Source organism: Elephantulus edwardii, unplaced genomic scaffold (assembly GCF_000299155.1).
Source record: "Elephantulus edwardii isolate Elephantulus edwardi_28Jun2011 unplaced genomic scaffold, EleEdw1.0 scaffold00020, whole genome shotgun sequence".
Lineage (NCBI taxonomy): Eukaryota > Metazoa > Chordata > Mammalia > Macroscelidea > Macroscelididae > Elephantulus > Elephantulus edwardii.
In genome coordinates this window covers 3,307,518-3,335,397 of record NW_006399770.1, presented here as the reverse complement: position 1 = coordinate 3,335,397, position 27,880 = coordinate 3,307,518, and the positions used below count along the sequence as shown (strand labels likewise).

General features: G+C 35.7%; 1 protein-coding gene across 1 annotated transcript in view; it reads left to right on the top strand.

The window, feature by feature from the left end:
• LOC102863849 (putative RNA polymerase II subunit B1 CTD phosphatase RPAP2-like) overlaps positions 1-27,880 on the top strand; it is a 96,425-nt gene that overhangs the window by 20,450 nt on the left and 48,095 nt on the right. The window contains exons 6-10 of the mRNA XM_006882485.1: positions 4,054-4,142; positions 13,916-13,951; positions 15,770-16,706; positions 19,698-19,780; positions 25,686-25,766. Coding sequence (XP_006882547.1) covers positions 4,054-4,142; positions 13,916-13,951; positions 15,770-16,706; positions 19,698-19,780; positions 25,686-25,766 — 1,226 coding nt within the window. The remainder of the gene's footprint in view (positions 1-4,053; positions 4,143-13,915; positions 13,952-15,769; positions 16,707-19,697; positions 19,781-25,685; positions 25,767-27,880) is intronic.

Below are 27,880 nucleotides of genomic sequence, written 5' to 3'. Positions count from 1 at the left end.
ACTACTTTTATTGAATAAGGGAGAAGTAACAATAATTGCTAATTTAAAGCAAATTTAAAAATTTAACTGTACATTTTGTCAAACCTCTGCCAAAAAGAAATGTGCAGTTTTGGTGAACTAAAAAAATTACATCATCACATTGATAATATATTCCATAAACACTTTATTTTTAGCGGTTTTTTTTTTTGTTGTGACCAAGTGAAGGCTTACAAAGCAAATTACCATTCATACACATTTTGTTCCCCAGTATTAATTTTAATACCCACAGTGTATAAATGCTTTTCCCATTTCCTCCCTGTAATTCTGATTTTCATTTATTTTCCTTTACTTCTCTTGTGCCTTTTTTCCCTCACTGATACTATGCTGATCAAAGCCTCTGTATATTGATTTTCTTTAAACTCATCTTAATATACATCTATTTTCGGTTTATTAATTTTTATTTTCTGTTTATTAATTTTTATTACCCTCTCATTCCTATCCCACTCTTGGTAACTTTAAGCAATGATTCTGTTTTTCTCTTTCCTTATCTCTTTATAATAGAAGTCCTATGCAATATTTGTCCTTTGACTGACATTTGACTTGCCGTGAGGTCTTCTAGATAGATACATGTTGTTGTTGTTGTTATGTGCTGTGGAGTTGCCTGCAACTCATAGCAACCCTATGTACAACAGCCCTACTCTGTCCTGTGCCAGTCTCACTGTCTCTGACATCCCCATCCCAATTATCCCAGTCACTGAATCAGTCCACCTTGTTGAGGGTCTTCTCCTACACTGTCCCTCCACCCTCTCAAGCATGATATCCCTCTTCAAGGACAGGTCCCTCCTTACAACATGTCCAATGTATGTCAGACAAATGCTCAGAATCCTTGGAGCAGCCTGGTTTAACCCTCTCCAGGATGAACCTGTTTGTTTTCTTACCAGCTTCACAAACAGGAACCATTCTTGTCAACAGTGTCAATAACACAAAACCAATTTCTATGGAGTTATACATATCCCCCATGCTCCTGTATTCAGAATCTGATATAATAGCTCACAGACCACACATAACCATATTGGGGAAGTTAAAAGGTTATATAATTCAGATTAATAACAGAATATAGTAAAAATATCTCTCAAAATGTGCTCACAGACATCTCAGCCTCAATCTTCATGGCTTGAGGCCAGGGTTCCCAAGTTGTCAGTCCAGTATTGGCTTCCCACCCCAGTTGTCTAACAAAGTTCTCAATCCTGCCAATATTGGTTCTCCCTCTTCCACATGGTTCCATCTTCTCAGGTCTCCAGTTTGGCCATAGAAGTTGCTGCCATAGATGTTGTTGCCTAGCTGTAGCTGGAGTAAGAAGGGCTTCCTACATTCCCTTGCTTCTTGTTCAGTGGTGCCAGAAGATGTGTCTCTGGCTAAAGCTGTTCAATTTATTGGTATGACTAGCCAATCCCCTTGTAGATTGTTAAGACCGGCCAGTCTCCTTGTGGAATTGTAGATAGCCAGTCCGCTTGAGGATAGGCTAACATGCCCCATTCACAGTATTCCTGCTCACATATACATAGCAAAGTCAAACAGTAACTAGGAAGAGTTATATTAAAAGGTAAATGCCAACATACCATCATATCAGAACTGACTCATATTTGACCCTTCAGTGGATTTTCAAAGATAGTAAACTGCACAGGATGAGATGTCCCATTTTTCTTCCTTGGAGCAACTGCATTCGAACCGCAATATCTTTCCATTGGCAGCATTAATTCCTTACCACTAAGCCACCAGATAAGTCTTGGAGAAGTTGCAGCCAGAGTGGTCCTTGGAGGCAAAGATGATAAAACTTCATCTTGCATATGCTTTTGCCAGGAGAGGCTATTCCTTGGAGAAGGACATCAAACTTAGGAAGGTGGAGGGATGGTGAAAGTGAGGAAGACACTCAGATAGGTGGATTGAGACATGGTGACTACAGCAATGGGCTCAAGTGTATTGGAAGGTGTGAGGAAGGCACAGGATAGGACAGTGTTCATACTGTTGTTCTTATGAGTTGTACTCAACAGCACCTAACAACAACAAAAAGCCACCAGAGCTACCTATATGTTTTTCATAGAGTTGTTAAGAATTGTAGTCAGCTTTACAACACCTTACAGAAACAACATAGGAAGCACGAAACTATTTTTATGCTGGTTTTATGATTTTACATTCCTAGGAGTAGTATATGAGAGTTTCAATATTTTCACATCATTGCTAGCATTTGTTTTTGCTATCTTAACTGAATTTGCTATTCTTTCTTGGGTGACATGATAACATAATGCATTTTATTTTGCATTTCTTTGATGATCTTTAGCACTTCTTCATATGTTTGTTGGCCTTCTGAATATTTTCTTTGGTGAAATGTCTTTTCATGTTTTCTGCCTATTTTGTTAATTTGAGTTGTTTGTCTTTTTCTTGTTAAGGTGTCTGAGTAGAAATTTTAAAGATAAGTCCTATGTCAGGTTTCATTACCAAATATTTTACCAGTCAATAAGTCCTCTTTTTACTCTTTTGAAGTCTTTTGATACACTTAAGGATTTGATTTTTAGAAGGTCTGTGTTATCTTGTTTACCCTATGCTGGTAGTGCATTTTCATTTGTATTTGAAAGTCTATGCCATAGTATAGGGTTCATAAGTTTGCCCTAGTTTTGCTTTTGGGGTTTTTTTAAATCACCTTTTATGTTTGGGTCCTTGTTCTATCTTTATTTCATTTTTACATATGGCATTAAGTATGGACTTTATTTTACTTTTCTACAAATAGATAACCATTTTTGCCAGTACCATTTGTTAAAGAGGCTCTTTTTCCCAATTTAATAGGTATCATCTCTATCAAAGATCAACTGTCCATAGTTGGATAGATATACTTCTTTGAGTTCTTAGTTCTATTCTTTGGGCTTGTTTGTAAAGTTGAGCTTTTATACATAACATTCTAAGAAGTCCTTGCTATTCTTGGAGGGGGAGAGGTGTATAAATCTTTTCTTTATAGTACTATACTGAATGATAGCAAGAACAATGGAAATGCTTAATTTGTTTATAATAATAGCTGGAAAGAAAGATTGACATTTCAATTATTTCTCTTGGATTTACAATCTAAATCTGTAGTAGCAGCAGTCAGGAAATCAAAAAATGTATTGCATTGAGAGGTCTGTCATCAAGAATTCTCCAGATTTCTAAAGAGCACGAATGTCAGTTTAAAGATTAAGGTGCACCTGGTCAACACCTTGGTGTTTCTTTTGCTTCCTGTGCATCTGCAAGTTGGACCATGAATAAGGAAGACTGAAGAAAAATTGATGTCTTTGAATTGTGGTGTTGGAAAAAAGTATTGAATACCCCATAGTCTGCTAAAAGAACAATCAAATCTGTTTTGAAGAAAATGCAACCAGAATATTCGTTAGAGGCAAGAATATGAAACTTTGCCTCATTTACTTTGGATATATTTTCAGAGGAACCAGTCCTTAGAGAAAGACATCATGCTGAAAAAGGTTAGAAGGTTGACAAAAGAGAGGAAGACTGTCAACAAGATGGTTGGTTAATACAGTGACTACCACAATGGACTATAGCATGGTAGAGCGAGGTTCAGATCTGTTGTCCATAGCGTCGCTTTGAGTTATAGTCTACTTGATAGCACTTAAAAACAACCATCAGCATACACACTAAAATGTAATGCACAGTGAAAATGAATTAACAATTACACAAATGAATCTCAGGACTAATACAGTGGCAAACCTAAGAAGCAAGAATATAAAACAATGTGAGTCCATATAGATAATAATGTTTTTAAAAAGGAAAAGACTGAATAGTTTATTGTATTGGAATATGTATGTAGTTGGCAAAATTGAAGAAAATAAGATAGTAATATGAGATAGTAGTTATTATGTGAATATGAAGATTGAGGCAAATGAGGGGAGACACGTAGGGGCCATCAAAGGTACTGTGCCTTATTTCCTAAGTTGGGCGATAGAATCATGGCTTTTATTTCTTTTTATAATCTCTGTATATAGACTGTTTCACAATAAGAATAATTTACTAGTTTTCACCTTTTCTTTTTAGTCTTTTTGCAGCAGTTTTTGTTATAGAGCATCTAAATATTTCCAAGCACAGATCCCCAAAACTCCACTATGGATTCGAGAAAAAGAAAGGTAATTGAAATTATTATGTATGTATTTTTAATAATTTCTTGAGATAAACAGATGTTTTCTGAGAATGCTAGCACTATACACATTTTAATTATGGGAAAATGGTTATATTTCTAAGTATAAGAATTCAGTATTTTACATATAAAAGCCATAAAAGTTATATGTAAAAATGCTGTTTATCTGTTTACTATTTACTGTTTCAGATTTCATTGCAAAATAAGAACTTCATTTTGACTTTTTGCTTGCACCCCCATGAATTTTGTTAGTCTGTACATCCTGGAATAAGAATACTAAGTTTTCCAGAAGATATTGAATTTTAGAATACAATTGAACTCTGGGGACTTGAGACTAGAAACTGCTGTAAGAATAAAAGTTCAGTCTTTTGATCTTTGTTAAAATCAATACATTATTTTAATAATTTAGAAAAGGTCCATTTAAGGTCATATTTTTCCAAAAATGTGTGTGGATTACTATGGTTTCATTTCTTGGGAAATGCTGAAATATTTGCACTATTTTACTGGATTCTGAATTCCAGAGAAAATTTATTAAGAGAGAAATGGCATAATATTAAAAAGTGGTAAATTATTGTTATGAAAATTAAACTATTAACTAGGATCCCAAACAAAATATTAGAGTCATGACGTAATGCACCATAACATATTGGGGTTTTTGTTAATATTTTTTCTTGATTTTCGTATAATAATACCATTACAGTATGTTTCATTCATATACATTGTTTTGTTTTTTATACTGTGTTTTATACAATCTTTCATTTATAATATGTTTTATATAATCATTCATATACATTTATTTTAATTTTAATGAACATTTACAGAGATTTTGCATTTCCATTCATTCATTGTTGCACTTTTCTCCCTGCCCCCGGTCCCCCCTCCCCCAGTTTGCTCCTCTCTTTGAAAAAGTAAAAGAAAAATTCTTTCTTTGGTATACAATCCCCCCGCACCCCTCCCACCGCTCCAGGTACACTCCACTATGCACCGTTAATTCTGGATTCTTGTGATAACTATAATACCCTATCATATATAGTTTATTTACAGAATTCGAATGCATTGTTTTTCACAGCAGATCCTTCCCATTTCCCTCACTCTCCGCTATCAAATTGTGTGACCCCATGATTAATCCTCCCCCACTGCATATCCTCACCCCTCTGCTTCCACCTTCCCCTCCCTTGGATCCTCATACTCATTCAATAATGGTTTTATGCAGTATTTGTCCTTAACACCATACTATTTGATAGAGAGTTGTATTGGTTAAGTTTGTGTATTAACTCGGGCAGCCTATGATTGGAGCCCAGTGTCAGGCAAAGGTATTATAACAAAACAAAATGATAACAATTTTTATACCTAACAAAGTAGGGTTACCCTATAAGGTTTCCAAGGGAGCTCTAGTGGCATAGTCCATCTCTACAGAGTTGTGCTGCTAACCCAAAGACTGTGTGTCACCAGCAGTTTGAATCCACCAGACCAGGGAGGGAGAAAAGTAGGCTGTCTTCTGTTGTGATTTATAGCCTGGAAAGCCTATGGAGGGCAACTATGGGTTAGAACCAACTCTGTAGCAGGGAATATAGGGTTTCCAAGGCTGTAATCATTATAGAGGCAGACAGCTGCATCTTTTTAAAACAGCACCACCAGTACACCTTTGTAACAACACAAGACTGTTATTTACAGTTGGATAGTGAGTATCTTACCTAAATGAATTTAATGACTTTAATAAGATATGAGTTAACTAATGAACTCTGCTTCAGAACAAGGAAAAAATTATTGTCACTGTTAGGTACTGGCTTGACTTGCATAACTCAGAAAGGGACTATGGGCAACAGATGAAAACTTTGTCCTATCCTCCACCTCCTCATGATCTCCCCTATGCTCAAGACCTTTGTGTCAATCTATCTTATTCTGGGTTTTCCTCTCAGTCTGATCCTCCACCTTCTCCAGCATGTTATCTTCTTCCAAGGTCTGGCCCCTTCTGACAACATGCCCAAAGTCTCTAAGATGAAGTTTCACCATCCTTACCTCTAAGGAGCACCTTCAGTGCACAGGCTCCATGACAGATTTGTTTGTTCTTTTGACAGTCCATGGATTATTCACTACTCTTCTCCATCACCACAACTCAAAAGATTCCTTTCTTTTCAGTCAATCCTTACTCATTTTCCAATTTTCAGATAAATCTGGAACAATTAGAAATACTATGACTTGTATCAAGTACAGTTTAGTCTTCAAACTGATAGTTTCTCTTTAGCACTTTGGAGATGTCCTTATCAGCAGATATTTTGATTTCTTGACTGCTGCTACCAGGGGTGCTAAGTCTGGATCCAAATAAAATAAAATAGTTCACAACTTGGTCTTCTCTCCATCTAAAACAATGTTGCCTATTAGGACCAGTTTATGAGGAGTTTTAATTTTCATTGTTGAGATGTACTTCATACTGAAGTCTGTAATCTTTCATCTTCGTAAGTGCTTCAAGTCTTCACCTGATGCAAGCAAGGTTTAATGCAGGTTGTTAATGAGTCTTCCTCAAATCCTGATGACACATTCTTCAAATAATGTTGGCACACCTTGCCTGCCAGTCCTGTGTTACTTGGAATATATAAAACATTCCACTTTATATAGCTTTTTAAATGGAATTAAAAGTATTGAAGGACTAGAGTTTTAATTTCTCCACTAGCCTTTTTGGCTTTCTTGAATAGAAGATGAAAGATTGTGACAATATCAGACTAGAATACCTTTTTCCTTAACATTTTAACTCATTCCCCATGTTTCACCGCACGGGCTTGTCACCTCATCCTTATTACAACAACCCTGAATCATTTTCACTTTAAGAAAGGAGCTACCCATTACATACTCTTAAGACCAATGCTTCCATAAGTAATCCTTCACTTAGCTTCCAAAAATATCTTCTCTACTTATTATCTGTGGATACCATTCTCATACTTGCTTCAGAATCATTTGCCAATCCACCATTCTTATTATCTCTCATTTTTCAAACATTGTTATTTACATTTTTATTTTTTAATTCAGTTAGCTAATTTAAAGCTTGTTTTATCTGCAATAGCCTCTTAAAAATCTAACTGTATTTTGTTTGAATTCCCTTTTTTCTACTAAAACATGAAGCCTGTTATTGTTGTTGTTGTTATGTGCCATCAAGTTGTTCATGATTCATAGCAACCCTATGTCCAGTAGCCCTGAAACTTGCTCTGTCCTGTACCAACCTTACTTTATCTGACACATCTACCTGCATTACCCTATTCACTGAATCAATCCATCTCATCAAGGGTCTTCCTCTCCTTTGCTGTCCCACCACCCTCCCAAGCATGGCGTCTCCTCTCCAAGGACTGGGCCCTCCTTGTGTCTAGTTATTGTTGTTATTAGGGGCCATTGAGTTGACTATGACTCATAGCTATCCTCTGAACAATGGATTTCAAACTTGCCCTATCCTATTCCATCCTCATCATTCCTATTGTACTCAAACCCTTGGTTCAGTTACTGTGGAGTTACAGTGGTGGAGTCACTGTGTTTCCCCAACTTGATAAGTGTCTTCCTCTCTTTCTTTGACCCTCTACATTTCTAGGCATGATATCTTTTCCCAAGAACTGGGCCCTCCTGACAGTATGCCCAAAGTATGTGGGATTAAATGTCCCCATTCTTGCCTCTAAGGGAGCACCCTGGTTGCAGTTCATCCCAGCCATACTTGTTTTCTCTTTTGGATATTCAGTCCAAGGGATATTCAGTACTCTTCGCCAACACCATAACTCAAAGGCATCTATTTTTCCTCTGATTCGTACTCATTGTCCACTTTCAGATGCATAGTAAGTAATTGAAAAGATCATGGCTTGAATCAAGTGCACTTGATAGAAAGAGAATTGATGCCTTTGAGCTGTGGTGCTGGAGAAGAGTTTTGAATATACCAGGGACTGCAAGGAGAACAAACAGAAGAACAAATGGATTTGTCCTAGAGAGGGTAAAGCCAAGGCTGCTTCTTGGATGCAAGGATTATGAGGCTTCATCTTATGTATTTTGGACCTGCTGCAAGGAGGGACTGGTCCTTAAAAAGGGACATCATCCTTGGAAGGGTGGAGGAATGGAGAAAGAGAGGGAGATCATTCATGAGATGGATTGATACAGTGACTAGCAATAAAGTTGGATAGAGCAGGTTTCAGGGCTGTTGTACATAGGGTCGCTATGAGTCACAAGAGACATGACGGCGCATAACAAGAACAAAAACAACCATTAGGCACGAATAAAAGATTATAAAGTCTCATATTCTTTGGGCATGTTGTCAGGAGTGGCCAGGCCTTGGGAAAGGACATTATACTTGAGGATCAGCACAGTAGAGGAAGACCCTGGATGGATTGACACAATGACTGTAGCAATGGAATCAAGTATCAGGGACAGTGAGGTCTGGTCCAGGATAGGAAAGGGTTCAGTGCCATTTTTCATTGGGTCACTATCAGTCTTAGTAAACATGATAGCACGTAACAAGATAAAGATAAGCAAGTTTGTCATATCCTCAATTTCTAGGATGTCATCAGATGGCTTGTTTTGGGGGTTTTTCTCCATTAAGTATAATATTGAGTTTAGGTTTTTTCATGCATATTTTTATGTCCTTTCACATTTGATTGATAAATAGAGTGGGTAAAGAATTCTAAATACAAAAACATTTTCTGTTAAAAACTTGGAGATGTTTCTTCATTGGTTTTGGACATAGGTTTGTTTTTTGTTTGTTTTGTTTTTTCATATTTTTAATTTTTTAATTTATTATTAATTTCAGTAAAAATTTACAGAGACTTTGGATTTCTGTTCATTCATTGTTGCACTGTTCCCCCCTCCCAACCCTCCCCCCTAGTATACTACCCTCTTGTAAAAGTAAAACAAAAATTCTTTTATTGTTTTACAAACCCCCAGGTCCACTCCACCGTGTAGCCTTCTCTCTAGACACCTGTCATGACAAAAATACCTAATCCCATATACCTTTTAAACAGTTTTCTCCCTCATCTGTTTCAATGCAGTATACATTATTGAACCTATCTTTCTCAGTCTTCCCCTCAACCTCGATGTCAGTCCTGTTTTACAATAGTGGCACTATGTGGTATTTGTCCTTTTGTGACTGAGATACTTCACTCAGCATAATATCCTCCAGGGTCATCCATTATGAATAATATTGCATGTGTTCCTTGTTTTTCAATGTGGCATAGTATTCCATTGTGTGAATATACCACAGCTTCTCTATCCATTCGTTTGTTGATGGGCACTTAGGTTGTTTCCAACTCTCCTTGCTATTGTGAACAAAGCCGTGATAACCATGGGTGTGCATATATCTGTTTGGATGTCAGTTATGGTCTCTTTGAGGTATATTCCCAGTAGTGGAATTGCTGGGTCAAATGGTATCTCTATTTGCAACTTTCTGAGAAAGCTCCATACAGCCTTCCACAGTGGTTGGACCCATCCGATGTTTTTGTACAGAATTTAGTATGGCATTTGTGTATAAAACAAATTAGAGGAGGACTCCTCTAAGTTTTGAAAAGATCTTAGAGATAATTAATCCCAACACCTTTATCAAACAAACTCAAAACTATTAATTGTAGTGCTAATGGCAAGAAACTGCACTGCAGTGCCGGTCATGTGGTTCTAATCCACCAGCTGCTCCACAGTAGACGGATGGGCGATCTCCTCCCGTGCAATGAAATGCTCCTGAAAATTCTCAGGAGGGTCATCTGTGGGTGGGATCTGACTTGATGGTACACAGCAACAAGAAGAAGTTAATGATAGATTTTGAACTAGGATTCTATTAATTATATTACACTGGATTAGAAGCAGTGACTAATATCTAAAATATGTGTATCTGCTCTGTTCCATAATAATGTAGCTATTAGTCATGTGTCTTTAACAATGATTTTGACAGCATATCAATATCTTCTATATCTGAATAGATCAGAATTTCCATAATTTCTAAATTCTTGAGGCTGACATCATGTCAGGTATTTAATGAATCCACTAGAGGTCGCTGGTTTTTCACAATGAAACTCTAGAATTCAGTTTTTTTGTATTTGGGTTTTTTTGGGGTTTTTTTTTAAGCTCGGGTAGCTGTTGCATATAAAAACTGTGTAGGAATGTGTGTTAAAGAAAATCTGTTTATAGTTTAAATACCATTAAAAAACAATATTCCTGTTGAAGGGAAAATGGCTTTAGGTACGTGGGGAAGAAACAGTTTCTTTCAGAGTGTCATCATTTAGTTTCTAGTACAGAGATCATTTTATTAGCTTAAATAGGTCATCACAATGAAAGTCAATTGCATCATAACGTTGTATTTTTAATTCACTCAGAATAAGAAATGTCTTATTGCCATTGTTTGGCCACTGTTATAAACATATTTTACATTATGACCCAATACGTATCTCAGCTAATTGAAACAAAAAGTTTTGTGAAACAGTATATATCCTTACTACATGAAATACAGCTGGTAATATCTATTCAATTGCTTGTAAATGCAGCCAGGGTTTTCCTTTTAGGTAATGATGGTGAAACTTCATCTCACATACTTTGGGAATGTTGTTTGAAAAGTCCTTGGAAAAACACATCATGCTTGGAAAGGTGGAGGGTCAGTGAAAGAGAAGAAGATCCTAGACAAGATGGATTGACAGAATGACTGTATAAATGGGCTCAAGTATATTAGGGATGATGAGGACGGCACGGATAGGGCAAGGTTCAAAACAGTGATTCTTAGTATCACTATGAGTTGTAATTCACTCAGTAGCCCTTGACGACAAGTAGTATAAGAATTTAGAATAAAAATTTTAAATCTAGGATAAAATATTTGGAGGCTGATGTGTGAAGGGGCTGGATTCTGGAAGGTGGCATGTTTTGTGTTGGTTGAGGGTCAGGTGTGTACTGTTTGGTTGTTTATTTCATTCACAGTTGTGTGTGAGCTGATTGAATTTGCTGGATTTTGCTAACAATGATCTTGAGCTGTGGGTGGGAAGCTGTTTGTTTAGAGTCAGCAGGACCTGATGGAGAGCATTGGTAATGAAAAGTTGGTTGGGCCCTCAGGACTGGTGTTAATGATGTTTGGGACTAACATTCTTCTAAGACTATATATTTAAGTATATAGCACTGGTCTGTCAATTTGCTGTACTGAGGTAACTTGGGTTTACTGTAACGCTGAACACTGCTGCTGGTAGGTAAAATACCATAATGGTTACCCATGGTGGACAGTGTTTGGTAGAGTTCCCAGATTAAGACAGATTTGGAAACAGGAGTGACATCCACTTCCTAAACAATGTGCCCCTGGAAATTTTATGAACTTAAACAATGAACAGAACAGGGTTCAGATCTTTTGTTCATAGGGCTGCTATGAGTCGTGTTTAACTCAGTGGCACTTAACAACAACATAATTAAATACTAAAAAAAAAGTTGACTTAAATTATTTCGACTATAAAGTTTGTCTATAAACTTATCAAGAATAGAATCAGAGTTCTACATTATGAAGAAAATCATAGATATTTTAGAGTAGATCTTAAAGTTGATATTGTCTACTCTCTTTCCCCCTTTTATTTATACATTTAATTGTATTTTTTGTGAAAATATACAGAGTATATATTTTAGATACACTGTACTCTTATATACCATTTGGAAATCCAGTGTTAGATTTTACTGTGTCTGGTTCGGTACTGTAAAACCTAATGTAAAACTTTTAAGTTAAAACTTTATACTATAGTTAGTAAACTCATTTCATTATCTCACCAGTACAGATATATAAATAAATTTGGGTGATAGACTTAAGCAAATTTATGAGTTTTAGTTCCATACTCTTTTAGAGACTTTAAAGTGAAAAAGAACTTTGAAAATTGTCTAGTTGCACATTTTTAATTACTGAACTATAAAAGAAAATGTGGCTTTTTGTCTTAACACCATGGAAAGTAGTAGTACTTTTCATAAAATGTCTTCAGATGCTCTATTAAAAGCTAAACACTGACCTGGGTGGCTCAGGTAATGACGTAGTCTGTTGCGTCTCATATTGTTAGAAAATTTTCACCGGCTTAATGGCCAGAAACAGACCACATAACAGTTCTGATACTCTGAGACTACTTGCTCATTTTAGGTAATCATATAATTTTTTTTTAAATAAATCCTATTTGGCTAAAATAGGCTCTGACAAGCCTTTAATGGAAGGAAGTTGCTTGAATTGTAATCTAAAAAATAAGGAATTTGAGAAATTCTAATGTTAAATCTAATTATGATTTTATGGGTAATTTTTAATGCTGACAGAGCTAAAGGCACCATCATGTGGCCCATAATGGGGGATTTTCATACATTACAATAAACATAATCTCAGAGGTGCGGAAGCCAAAAACCTCTGCTGAACAACTTCTGTAACCTCTTCCTGAGCAGCCACCTCTGTTGCTTGGTATAAAGAATAAGTTTTCTGAATAGGTTTTTACATGTTTCAAATTACATTTGAAAAATTCTCACTCACCACGCTATTTTGGTTTTTATTTATATACATTCTAACTATCTCATACACGTTTTTATATATGCACATTATTTTGGCATAAGCAGTTCTTGTAGTTTTAGACTTTGCTAAAGTTAAAAGAAATAATCTTGACAAATAATAAAGCTTGTCTGTATTTTTAACCAAAGTGGGTTTGTTTTTGTTTTTTTACATGATTTTTGAAGTGTGAGCCTTCAGTTATCTCTAGTGCAACATAAACTTGGTGAAAGAGTAAAGGATCCTTGCTTGATACAAATCAAACACAAGTTTGAATGGGAGCTCAACAAGGATGATAAAAGAAGCACAGTGTAACTTGGTGCTTGTGCTTTCTCCCAAGCAACACATAACAAAGCAAACCCAAGGCCATATACTACTGTAGTATCTTGGGAAACTCAAATCTAGTTCTTTTCATAGAATGGAGAATCAGAAGAGGTTACTCATAAAACATTTCACATGTAGAAACTGTTAAGCTAGTCTCTTTGCCTGATGTCAGAGAGACAATAAAGGAGAAGAAAAAAAATAGTATATGGTTTTGTGAATCTGCTCTGCTAGCTTTAGATTCATATTTTTGCTTTGCTTGTTACTGTTTCATTTGCTTTTTATTCTTCTTATACTTGGGTTTTCAAGAATAAACTCCCTTCCTACTCTTCCCCCTTTTTTTGGCATTCATGATGTTCAGACAAATGTGATTATTTTTTATTTTGATTGTATAACAAAATTCTTCCTAGAGTTAAGTTAAATCATTAGACCTACCTAACTCAATTCCATACTGTAACTTTATGTATAACTTTTCTCAGGTATTTATATATGTAATTTTTCTAAGAAATTAAGGTTAAAAGTCTTACTGATCATGTCAGGGAATACACAAGGGTTTTGAGATATGATCTCTGTCCTCCAGTTAGTGTATAGTGTAACCAAAAAAGAAAAACATTTAGATAGCAGTTTAGTGCTGCATAGCTTAGTGCATAATTAATATATTTGTATACAGACAGTGGTGACCCTGGAATTTAGTCCAGATTGGTCAGAGAAAACTATTAGCCTGGAAGAATTTGGCCTGAGCTCTCAATTGAATAAGTTTTGAATTAGAGAAAACTAATTATTTCAGGCTCCTTGTTAGTGAGTTTTACAGTACTTTATCAGTTTGTTCACAAAGAACAACTTTATATTAATTAATTCTCTTTTACTTCTATGAAGTTATAGTAAGAACTTGTGTTTGACATGTCATTTGCTATTTCTTCCTTCATTTTCTATTTTTGTGGCTTTTTTTACAGTTACCCTGATTTCCAGCTGCTAAAAGAAGGACAAAGGTATGGTTGAGTTAGTATCACTTACAGTATGTATATTCATGTTCTTAGTAAACCAGGTGATATGAGCTCTTGAACGTCCTCTATTGGTCCATTATGTAAGTATCACATTCTAGTCAACACAAAGAAATATTTGGCCTGTTTAGCTTTTTCTTTTGTGATGGTAAGGTGCTGTGTTTGAGTTGTATGATTTATTGTACAGCTGGTCCTACTGACGAAGTGTAATTGAACCTGTTGAAATATGATACAAACACAACTTCCATCTGAGATACTATGGTTCTTTGTTATCTAAACTGTGCCAATTACATCTGTTGAAAGGTTTTTTAGAATTTTATAGGATTTTGAGACATTAATATATCATTTATTTAACTATTTGAAAGAATATCTAAATCAGTAATAGAAATTCCAAGTTAAGATTTTCTTTTCATCCTTAAAAAGCTTTACTCACAGTTTTGCTTACACAGTTATAGCCATCTCTCAAAATAAGCCTTTTCATTCCCAGGACATAATTCCTTAGTTATTAGTCACAACCTTCATTATATGGTATTGAGGATGAGGGAGAAAGATGCATATCTTTAATTTGTAGAAAAACATAGCTGTTTTAAAATCCTACCTCCAAGAGAAAGTCTGAAATATATGAAGATTAAATTGTTATAATTTTTATGAAATTAAATAATTCTACTTATTTCTTTTCTGATCTTAGAGTCAGTGCATAGCTGTAAGATGAGATTCTAACAACAACAATACATATAAGATAATGAAAAACGTATCCATATACAACCTTGTTTTCAGCTCTTTAAATATTTTGTTGGTTGTTTTATTTGGTTTTTTAAAATTTCTTTTATACTTTTTGTCCAGCATGCTTCTTGACCCAAAACTCTTCTTTATCCTGATCTTTTATGTGAATGTGGGTTTGTCTGAAGCAGGTTCCCATCTGTCCTTGTTTGTCTCAAGTTTTCATTGCCAAAGCTATTTTATGTCTTCACTCTTACATTAATCACTTTCAAACTAACTTGAAAATAAAGATAGCATATTCCAAAGGAAAGCTTTTAAAAAAATAAGTAAATCTTTTATTGTTAGCATTCTGGTAAAGCCCTGCCTTTTCAAATTTAAATATCTTTCATTGATAACTGTTTATTTTCCAATTTTATTCAACCCAGAACCCTCAACAATATAATTTGGCACGGTGACTGACTCCAAAAGTGGGGCTTAAGCAAAGCTGAATTGTAAGAAGGGTACAGAATTGAGCAAGTTTCGTTCTTTTGTGCATAGGGTTGCTATGAGTCAGACCCAACTCACTGACACGTAACAATAACAACATGACTGTGTTTTTATTCCATCTATCGTCTGTGAGGGCTTCTGTATGACTGTCCGTGAAAATTTTAAAATATTTTCCTATCCCTTTTTATGTTTTTATCCTTCTTAACAGGGTTCTTATGTATGGTTTTAGAGAAACCAGTAATAAATTTTTCAAAAGGAAACGTTTTTTCAAATTATATAAACTCACAAAAAAAGGATAGGCAGCAGTCAAGATGTCTTAGTAGGATGCAGTTACCAAATGTCTCTTTTTGCTGTGCTTATTCTGCAAACATCATATATAATAAGAGAAAAAAAAGATAAGATGATGGTGATGAAAGAAAAACCGTCAAATACATACTCGCTATAGAGAAATTAAAGCCTTTGGATATTTGTATATCCAACCCTATAACAAGACTTTGCCTTGAGGACAAAAAAATGTCTCCTTTGAAATTTACAAATTCTAAGTATAGTAGGATACTTTGCTTTCCTGTTGTACTTATTTTGTTTGTTTTTCCTCCACAGTGGCCATTCTGGAGAAGAAGTACAGTTATGCAGTCAGGCCATTAAAATGTCTGATATCGACAATCCTGGTTATTCTGAAAAGCAGTATGAATCTAGTTCTTCCAGTACTTATACTGATAGTAGCAGTGATGATGAGCAAGACTTTGTTTCCTCCATTATTCCAGGAAACAAACCAAACGTAACAAGTTTAAGGCCACCACTGCACGAAAAAAGCATAATGAAAAAGAAAGCTGATCATAAAGTTAACTCCAAACACAAAAACGAAGAACAAACAATAGTAGATGTCATTGAGCAGTTAGACAATTGCAGATTAGATAGTCAGAATAAAGTTGCTGTTCATGTACCTCCTTCACATGAGAATGTCAACACTCAGATTTCTTCAAATGGTCCTTTGCAAGAAAATGTACAAGCTTCAGAAAATTCTGTAAACAAATACAGTAGCTCAGAAATAACACTAGTAGGCATAAGTAAGAAAAGTACAGAACATTTTAAGAGGAAATTTGCCAAATCAAACCAAACTAGGTCAGCCTCTAGTTCAGTGCAAATGTGTCTTGAAGTTGCAAAGGCTAACTTACTTACAGTCCTAAAGGAGACTTTGAATGAATGGAAGACAGAAGAAACTTTGAAGTTTCTGTATGGTCAGAATTATGCTACTGTGTGCCCGAAAGCTGCTCCAGCTCCTTTGATTGAAGCAAAAGAACTTGATGAAGATGACTTTAAATCAGACCTAGTCAGTCATTCTTTTGCCTTAAGGGACTTTCAGACCAGCTTGGATGAGTCGTTGCCTTTCAAAGGTTCAGATACAGCCATTAAACCATTACCTAGTTATGAGAACTTGAAAAAAGAAACAGAAACATTAAATCTAAGGGTCAGGGAGTTCTATAGAGGACAACGTATTTTGAATGAAGAACCTACCAAATCACAAGACTCAAAAAAGGTATGACCTAATGATTTGTTTTTTCATTCTCCTAACATGAAAAATTCACCATGATAAATTTTGGGACAGGGAGAACAGTGAAGAGTAATTATTAAATTTTTAGGAGTTGATTTTATTCTTTCTTTTTTTTTTTTTTAAATTTTGTGTGCGTGTACCGTCAAATCAGATCTGACTGGTACAGGAGGATATTGCGCCTCCTTCTCCGGCAGAGCGTCTGGTGGATTCGAACCGTGTTCCTCTGGGATTGCAGTGCAGCTTCTTGCCACTAGGCCACCAGAGCTCCCCCAATTATTTTTGTGTGCATGTACCGTCAAATCAGATCTGACTGGTACAGGAGGAGATTGCCCCTCCTTCCCCAGCAGAGCATCTGGTGGATTCAAACCGTGCACCTCTGTGATTGTAGTTGCAGCTTCTTGCCACTAGGCCACCAGAGCTCCCCTGATTTTATTCTTAAATTCTGCATTTTGGTTTAAAATTGTGTCTTGACATTTCTAAATAAGTTGACAATTTTTCCTGCAAATTTTCTTAAGTGTGGAACATTTTTCTTTAATGTAAAAATAGTCTAAAAATATGAGAAAATTTTTTAAAACAACGTAAAAAAAACCCTCAACCTTAATTTTTTATGTGTGTCTTTGAAAAGACTTGCTTTGTTGGTATGTATTCTTTCAAGTTTCTACAGTGAGTATGGGTTAGTCTTCTTACCCATCCTCCAAATGGGCTTCTTTAAAATGGAATAAACTTACCAGTTGAATAGTAAATTATTCATCAGGGTAATTTTGGAGAATGTGCCCATTTGAAATATATTAAATAATAAAGGAGACTTCCTGGAAAATAATGGATATAGGAGAGAGTAGAACTAGCATATTCAGATAGACTCATGTTTGAATCTCTGCTCTGTTATTTCTTTGCTATATAAAAAGTTATATAAAGCCTCTTGAGTTTGTTAGCTCATTTCTAAATGGGCCTATTAATGATTTACCTTTAAAAACTATTGAGTTTTAATTATGTAAAGCACTTGCAACACTAAATTAGTATTCATTAAATGGTTGCTAAATGCATTAGTAATTAAAAGCAATGGTAGTTTATGAAACTGGTTTTAGGGAGAATCTCTTATTACTCTTTATGCATTTTTTTTATTGATGTGATGTACTGCCTTAAAAACAAAGCCATTTAGCATGAGAAAAGTTAGTTATATTGTTATCATCTGGATCCCATGGGATTGATTTTGGTGGTTGAATGTTTTGGACTGTGATCATCTTATTTTATCATTATTTACCCTGTGCCAAAAATTGTACATTAAAAAAAATTATAGAGCTAATTTGAAATCCAGGATAATTCTGTCTCCTACTAGACTTCTAGACTAGATTTGTATTTGCTTCTGCGAGATGACTTGTAGCAATCTCAAACCACCTTAATCCAATCATAAAGATGGATCATAGAGAAATTAGGCATCAGTCCCTGTCAGAGCTAGCCTATTTACTATCTATTCTTTCTGTGACATGTGGTCTTCTAGGTCTTGTTCCCAAGCCTGGAGTTTGAGGGAAAAGTTACCAATACCCCTTTCTGGAATGCCCCAAACTTTAATTTTTATTAGAAAAACTACACTCAGGTTCAGAATATGTATCTGAGTTCCTTCAAATGGAACTGGACTAGAATGATCTCTCTAGTGTCTCAGCAAACTATTTTGTTTTTCTGGGTTTTGGGGTTTTTTTTCATGCCCTGTTAGTTCTCTGATTCTTTAAAGCAAATGTGAAGTTTTTTCCCCCTTTTGTTTTGTTTCCCACCCCCCAGCTTCTTCAGTTGTAAACCAGAGAAATTATTTGACTGATCTGGTCTGCCTTTCTGGAAGCAAAATTTCCCATCACATATTTATAACACTTGCTAATTTTAATTATTTAATCTATTTTTATAGCTTTGGTGGCACAGTCTATAGCAAATTCTACAGCTAACCAGAGGCTGCAAGGTTTTAACAGTTTAAATCCACCATTGACTCCAAAGGAGAAAGATGGGTAGATTCCATCTGTTGCAATTTACAGCCTCAGAAAACTAGTTGCTATCAGGATTGCTATGAGTTAGAACCCTCTCTGTGGCAGTAAATGAGTATGATCTGTATACTACAAATTTACAAAGTTCTTTTGTATACTTTTCACTTAACAAGAGAGTTCCTATTTCAAATTCTAACTCATAGGGGTCCTATTAGACAGAATAGAACAATCCCATCCATAGTACTTCCAAGTCTGTTTATTTTTATGGAAGCAGATTGTACATCTTTCTCCTGAGTAGTGGCTAGTGGGTTTGAACTGCTGAGCTTTCAGGCTAAGAGCCTAGCAATTAATTGCTCGGCCTCCAGACTCTAAAAGGAACATTCGCATTGCTTTCCAGTCGGAACTGACTCAGCTGAGCTTCCATTGAGTGTACAAAGGCTGTAAATTACCCAGAAGATTACCCGTATTTTCCCCCAGAAGCTGCTGGTGGATTCAAACTGCCAAAGAGATGTAGCCTTTGAGTTAGCAACTTAATTCCCTATGGATTACTCCATCAGAATGTCCTGGAGGGAAAAAAATCATTGTCATGATCATTATGAAATAGTTGGAACCAACTTATAGCTGACTCTGGTGGATTTTCAGAAGCAATAAATCACAGGAGATTACCCATCCTTCTCTGACAGAGCATCCGGTAAATTCAAACTGCATATGTTTGGGTTGACAGCACAGCTACTTATCTCTATTCCAGGAGAGCTCCCTAAAAGATCATTTTCATCCTTCTTTTCCATATGAAAAGACTTTTAAAAGACAGCAGGCAAGTGGCTCACTTAAGTTCACAGAAGGTTAATTGACTAAACTGTTACTCAAACCTTCTAGTTATAAATTGAGTTCTTGTGTTTATGTGTCTCAAGTAAACTTTTGAATTTTAATGTTGATTGTTCTTACATATCTGAGAAAAAATGTAAAATTTTGATTCGCCTTTGTTTTGTTTCAGAATCTGATTCAGCTTGATCCCACCATTCCACTGATAGATTCAAGTTCTCAGAACCAGATTAGAAAACGCATTGTGCTTGAAAAGTTGAGTAAAGTGTAAGTATGTAACTATCACTCCAGTTTTATAATATTTTTAAATTAACTTGATTATAAGTTAATCATTTAAATGTTGTTGTGTCTGGTATGACTGCTAGTGATCCTATGAACAGCCATCCTCCTCATCTCTGACATACTTGAGCCCATTGTTAGAGCCACTATGACAGTACATCTCTTTGAGGGTCTTTTGCTGACCCTCTAACTTTCTTGAATTTTGAGCATTTTGAATATGTGGAAAGTTCATAGTGATTTATTTTCACCTGGGAAGTATGTTTTTAATATATCTTAAAGTTATGTTGAAAGGAAATACAGTACAGTTAAGTCAGGGGGAAAGTATCAAAGCTAGGCCTACTTAAAAACTTCTTTGTGTTAAGTATATCTCATCAGTTTGACATTTGAATGCGACTATAAAGTTTTAAGTCTGTTAACACACGCCACATACATGCTTAGAACCGTTTAACACTCAGCCTCCTGAGCTTTTGTTCAACCCAGCTTTTCATTACATTTTAGCTTCCCATGGTGGAAACTGTTGTTCTTGTAATTAGTCTAGTCATAAATGACATTTTAAAATTGCTATTTTAGTTTCTCTTTCAAAAAGTACATGAAAATCTTTTCTCCAGAATTCTAAGGGCTGGCTTAAACTTTTCAACCTGCATTTTCTTCCTTTTTTAACAGAAAAGATGGAGACGTGTACTTTGTTTTCTTAAGGTGTATTCACATAGGATGTATTTTTTTAAAAATCTTAATTTTGTACAAGTTTGAAAGTAAGAAAAAGACATATTTCTTAGTAGCCTTTGTATTTTGAGCAGCCCAGATAGAAAACCTTACCTGTAAGATAGTGAGATATGACTATTTGACATAAAAATACTTATTTCATTGATATAAAAATACCTGTTTCAAGCAAAATTTGAAATAGTTAATTGTTACGTCTTTAGTCTGTAATAAAAGATTAATCAGTAGAGAGAACACACTCCTTTAATACTATTGTTGTTGTTGTCAAGTGCTATTGAATTGTAGACAACCCATAGTGACCCTATAAACCAAAGTCTTGAACAGAAAACTTCCATCTTTTCTCCAAGTTCATAGAGTTTCCAGTGGCAAGCTTTTTCTTCTTTACATTTAGAATAAATATTTACCTTAATATATACTGAATCTCAGACACTTAATTGTGCTTCTCTGGAACTTGGACTTGGATCAAGAAACAGAAATTCAAACAGAACACGGAGTTAACTGCATAGTTTAAAATTACCGAAAGTGTTCATCAGGGTTTTATCCTTTCAGCACACCTTTCCAACTCAATCTGTGTGCTGAGAAATTATATGAAAAATGTGACTAAGGACTGAAGGAAGACTCAAAAACCTCCTGCATTATACATATGACACAATCTTGCTTGCTAAAAGTATAGAAGACTTGAAACATTTATTGTAGAAAATAAAAAATTACAACCTTTAGTATGGATTGCACCTCAACATCAAGAAAACAAAAATCTTCACCACTATACCAGTATCGTGGTTCATGGGGAAAAGATTGAAGTAATTTGATTTTCCTTTGATCCACAGTCAACCATTAGAAACAACAGTCGAGAAATCAAAATACATGTTGCCATGGGAAAATCTACTCTGAAGAACATATAAAGAGCTAAGGAACAAGAATATCAGTTCAAAAACTAAGGTGCACCTAATCTAAGCCATGATAAATATTTTCAACTGCTTCATATGCATGTGAAAGTTTGACACATGCATGTGAAGGGACAATGGAGACCTGATCACTTTGAATTATAGTGTTGGAAAAGAATATTGAATATACAGTGAACTGCCAGAAGAGCAACAGATGTGTCTTTGAGGAAATCAACCAAGATGCTCACCTAGAGGCAAAGGTGGTGAAACTTACCTTACAGTCTTTGGGCATATTATCTAAAAGGGCCAGTCCTTGGAAAAAGACATCATGCTTGGGAAAGTAGAAGGTCATCAAACGATAGAAGACTCTAAGAGAGATGGATTGACCCACTGACTGAAATAGTGGGCTTGTGAATAATGGACAGGAATTTGGTCTGTTGTATATAATATAGGGTTGCTGTGAGAGAGATGCCACTAAAAGATGCCTTATAAGTGTAATATTAGACTCTTCATATATTGTATATCTGTATTAATTTTGCTTTTTTGTCTCATCCTCATACTTAAAAGTTTATCTTTAAAATTTAGCTTAAAAAAACAATATAAGTCAACCTCTGTCTGATTCATAAGACAAGAAGAGCTCAACCCTTGACTTTAGCTTTTAAAAGTCGACATGGACCATCAGTAACAGTTGTTGCAGTTATTAGGTGTCATCGAGCCATTATGGCTCATAATGACCCTGTGAACAACAGGTCAGAACCCTGCCTTATCCTGAGTCATCTTCATTATCTTTTACATGCTTGAGCTCATTGTTAAAGTCACCATATCAATCTTGCTTGTTAAGAAAGATTTCTTTGAACCTCCACATTTCCAGTCATGCTGTCTTTTTTCAAAAACTGGCACCTCCTAACAATATGCAGAAAGTATGTGAGCTCAAGTTTCTCAACTGTGGCTCTACGGAGCAGCCTGATTTGCACTTCTTCCAATCCAGATTTGTTTGTTCTTTTGGTAGTCCATGAGATATTCACTACTCTTCTCCAGCACTATAGTTCAAAGCATCAGTTCTTCTGTCAATTGTTATTCATTGTCCAACTTTCAGACCCATAGGAAGCAATTGAAAATACTGTGACTTGAATCAGGTGCACCATGGTTTTAAACCTGACATCATTGCTCTACAGCACTTTAGAAAAGTTTTGACAGACTTACCCAATGAAACGTGTCTTTTAATTCTTGACTGCTATTACCATGCATTGTTTGTGAGTCCATGTCATTTAAAAAATTCCGTTTCTTCTGAGTGTTAGTTGTAGCAGCATACCAGAAGAAATCCTGCTGGAAGATCAGATCTTTTATATTGTTTGTGAAGAAGTGAAATGACTTGTGAAAGACAAAGTGCAAAGTACACTGAAAGCAAAGCTTTTTATTGTTTAATGAAAGCAATTAAGTTTTTTTTTTTAATAAAACATACATGGATTTATAAAAACAACAACATAGGGAGCTCTGGTGGCTTAGTGGTAAGGAGTTGCACTGCCAACTCAAAGGAGTTTAGTTCAAATCCACCAGTTGTTCCGCAGTACAAAGATGGGCATTCTCCTCTCATGTGATTAACTGCTTCTGAAAACTCACTGGAGGGTCAGTTTCAACTCAATTATACATAACATTACCTGATCATAAAAGTACTTACACTTTTTGGTATATTTGAGTTCTGATTTAAACAAATGGATTGTACTGGAGAAAATAAAATATTAATTGGGCATTATTATGTATTGTGGAGTTGACTGCAACTCATAGCAACTCTATGAATAGCAGATCTAAACCTTGCCCTTCTCACTATCTCTGATTGCGCCCATTCTTAAAATCACTGTTATCAATTTACCTCGTATGAATCTTCCTTTCTTCCTCCACCTTTCCAAGTATAGTGTTCATCCCTCTGTCCATCTCCAAGGACTGGCTCCTCCTAAAATATGCCCACAGTATGTGAGACAAAGTTAGCTATTCTTGTCTCCAAGGAGCACCTGCTTGGTTTCCCTTGTTTGTTCTCTTGGACATCCATGAGGTATTTGGTACTCTTCTAAAATACCACAATTCAAATACATTTATTCTGTGATATTTATTAATTGGACAACTTTAAGATGCCTAGCAAGCAACTGAGAAGCCGTGACTTGGATCAGACACACCTTACTCTTTAATCTGACATCCTTATCTTCCGTGCTCTGGAGAGGTTTTGACAGTATTTTCTTAGTGCATCTTGTCTTTTTTTAAAAATTTATTATTCATTTCAGTATAAATTTACAGAGACTTTGGATTTCCATTCATTTTTTGTTGCACTCTTCTCCCGTCCCAACCCTCCCCCCTAGTACACTACCCTCTTGTAAAAGTAAAACAAAAATTCTTTCATTGTTTTATAAACCCTCCCCCAGGTCCTCTTCATCATGTAGCCTTCACTCTAGATACCGGTCAAACAGTTTTCTCCCTTATCTGTTTCAATGCAGTGTACATTTTTGAACCCATCCTTCTCAGTCTCCTCCTAACCCCAAGGTCAGTCCTGTTTTGCAACAGTAGCACCATGTAGTATTTGTCCTTTTGGACTGAGATACCTCACTCAGCATAATGTCCTCCAGGGTCACCTATTTTGAATAATATTGCATGAGTTCCTTGTTTTCAATGCATCATAGTATTCCATTGTGTGAATATACTAGAGCTTCTCTATCCATTCATTTGTTGATGGGGCATCTTGTCTTTTGATTTCTTTGTTGCTGGCATCAAGGATGTTGATGTGGATCCAAGTAAGATGACTTTGTTGACAATTTCAATCTTCATGTATCATGATGCCACCTATTAGCCCAGTGGTGAGAATTTTTGTTTTCTTGATGCTGGCATATAATCCATCTTGAAGGCAGTAGTCCTTGATCTTCTACAGCAAGCACTTCAAACCTTCCTTACTTTCAGCAAGCAAGGTTCTATCATCAGCTTCTTGGTCTAGGTATAGGTTTTACAAGAGCATAATTAAGTGTTCTGGGATTCCAAGTCTTCTCAATGTAGTCAATAAAACATAAATAGATGTCCTTCTGAAATTCTCTGCCTTTAGTCAAAGTCCATCTGTCATTAGCAATGATAATCCCACTTGAATTTCTGGCACTTTTTTATCAATAACGATTCTAGGCAGTTTTAAATAAAATTAATCAAAACTTTTCTTGCATACTAATTTTTTTCAATAATTATGTGTTATGTAATATTAGGAAATTACTGTTAGTTTTATTAAAATTATTTTTGTTAATAAGGCAGTGTTTTCATATTTAATAGCCAAATGATACAGTATTGGTATTTGTTTTAAAATATTATGGTAAAAAATATAGAAGGTATAATGAAATAAATATGATGAAATATTAAGAGATTGAATCTGAATACAGAAGTATAGGGATACAGCCAGAGTATTCCTATAAGGCAAGAATAGCAAAGCTTCATCTCCTATACTTTAGGCATATTGCTAGGAGAGGCTATTCTTTGGAATGAGACATCATACTAGGAAAAGTGGAGGGTTAGCAAAGGAGAACTTCAGTGAGATGGATTAACATGATAACAAAAGCAGTGGGTTCAATGTGACAAGAGATGATGAGGATGGCACAAGATAGGACAGAGTTTAGTTCTGTTGTTCATAGGTTCGCTATAGGTTATACTGGACTCTACAACAGCTAACAATAACAACATTACTGTTCTCTGTGTTCTGCAGCTTGCTTGAAAGTGCTTTTTTTGGGGGGTTTTGTTTTTTCTCCCGAAAGTGTTTTTAAGTACAGCTTTAAAAAACAGTAATCCTCTCTTACTACAGAAGATTTCAGCAAATTAGTAGAAAGAAGTGAAAGTGACTTGTGATCCCTCTCTGATTGGTAGACTTGGTAGACTAAGGTGTGTCTGATATAGGCCATGGTCTTTGCAATCACTTGTTATGCATCAGAGAGTTGGACAATGGGGAGGATAGAAGGAGAATTGATGCCTTTGAGCTGTAGTGCTGGAGGAGAGTATAGAGGGTATCATGGGCTGCTAAGAAAACAAATAGGTTCATCCTAGAGAGGTTTAAACCGTGCGACTCCTTGGAGGCAAGGATTCTGAGGCTTTGACTGACATACTTTGGACATGTTGTGAGGACTTCTGACCTGATTTAACTTTTTTCCAAATCATGACGGCTTCTACTTAACTATCTTTATTACCACAGTAAATTCAGACTAAGATATGACCAAAAAGATACCTGTATGGTTAAATTCTATGTTTTTAAAGTAAATATAATTTTTTTTTTTCAGATTGCCTGGACTTGTGGGACCTCTTCAGATTACACTGGGAGACATTTATACACAATTAAAAAATCTTATTCAAACTTTCAGGTTAGTATTAAAACTAATAATTTTTCTTCTCTGTCATTTTGATTTTTTGCAGTTCCCTTGCTGGATCCTTAGATAAGCCAAAGTTAAATATTTACCTTCAGTGCTGTAGATCTAATTAACATGTTTCATTTTCTCCACAGCTAAACAATACTGTTTCTATCCTCTCTTATTCCAGTCTGTTGGGGTAATTTATTTATGGATAACCTATATTAAAAAGGAAAAGTTTTATTAGTGCCACGAGTCCACAACCAAATTCGCTGCTATCTAGTCAATTCCAACTCATAGTTTATCATCCAACTCAACCCTTCGTCAGTCTTAATGGGTTTACATCTTTCTCTCAAAGCCATGATTGGATTAGGAGTATACCACCAGAGTTTGTGTTTTGTTGTTAACAGTATTCATATTTTAAAAGCTAAACATTACAGTGTAAGAACTCTAAGTTTATTATACCAAATATGCATTCACATTCAAGTATGATATTTTAAAATAACACATTTAGAATTCTAAATGCTAAATTACTCTGCAGTATAAAATAGGTGTTATTTGTAATTTAATAAAAATTTGGGCAAGATATCTTTCTGTTTTTACAATATAGTAGATTTCTTTATGAGACTGACTGACTTCACTCAGCATAATGTTCTCCATTCTCTTGCAAGTTCTGTAGTATTTTTTTAATTCATTGCTTCTGAGTGCTGCATAGTATTCCATTATGTGAATGTACCACAATTTCTCAATCTTTTCAGTTTTGGTTGCACATTTGGGCTGTTCCCATGTTCCTGTGATGATTAATAATGCCGCTATGAACATTGGTATCCAAATCTCCTTTTGTGTCCCAGTTTTAATTTCCTTGGGGTATAATTCCTAGTAGTGGAATAATTGATTCGTGTGGAGTTTCTGGGTTCAGCTTTTTGAGAAAACACCAAACTACCTTTCAGAGTGGTTGTACCATTTTCCAATCCCACTAGCAGTGTATGAAATTTTGCAAGGGTGGAAGGAGTGGGAGCAGAGGGGTGAGGATGGGTAGGGGCAAAATCACAGGGTTCTACAATTTGATAAGTGGAGAGAAGGGATGAAGGAAATTGGAAAGATTGGTGGGGACCTGGAAAGACAGGACAATGGTGGACATATTTCAGTGTTAATTAATTTTACAAAATAAAATGAATAGGAGTGATTGTAGAAACGAAATGTGTATGATGATAGTGTGAAAAACAATGTATATGAACTTTGTAAGCAGTACATAATCAAAATTATGAAATTGGGCAAAATTAAGACACACTATGCATTATTTTGGCTGTTGTTGTTATGTGCTGTTGAGTTGACTGACTTAGAGTGGCCCAATGTAGAATAGCTCTGAACTCCCCTATTCTGAGCCATTCTCGTTGTCTCCAAAACGTGTACTCCGATTATTCCAGTTGCTGTGTCAATCCATCTCATCCGGGGTCTTCCCCTCCTACACTGACCCTCCATCCTTGCAAGCATGATGTCCTTCTCTAAGGACTGGTCTTTCTTGACCACGTGCCCAAAATATGAGACATAGCTTCAAAATCCTTGCTTCCAGGGAGCAACTTGATTTCACTCTTTCTAGGGCAGACCTGTTTGTTCTCTTGATAGTCCGTGGTATGTTCAATACTCCTCTCCATCACCACAACATAAAGGTATTGATTCTTCTTCTGTCATCCTTAGTCATTGTCTACCTATCTGACACATAGCAAGTCATTGCAGAGGTCATGGCCTTGATCTGGCATACCTTAGTCTCTAGTCTAATACCGTTTTCACAAGCACTCTTGAGTGGTTCCTGAAACAGGTTTTACTAATGCAATTCATCTTTTGATTTTTCTGGCTGCTGGTGCCAAGAATATTGTGGAGCCAAGCAAGCTGAAATTGTTAACAATCTCAATTTCTTCTCCATTTATCATGATGCTGCCAGTTGGCCCAGTGATGAGAATCTTTGTTTTCATGATGTTGAGCTTCAATTCATATTGGAGATTGTATCCCGTGACCTCCTGCAACAAACATTTTCAAGTCCTCAGTTGCATCATGCAAGTTTGTGTGTCTGCATAATGCAGGTTTTTGATGAGTCTTCTTCCAATCCTGATGCCACTTTCCTTCTTAAA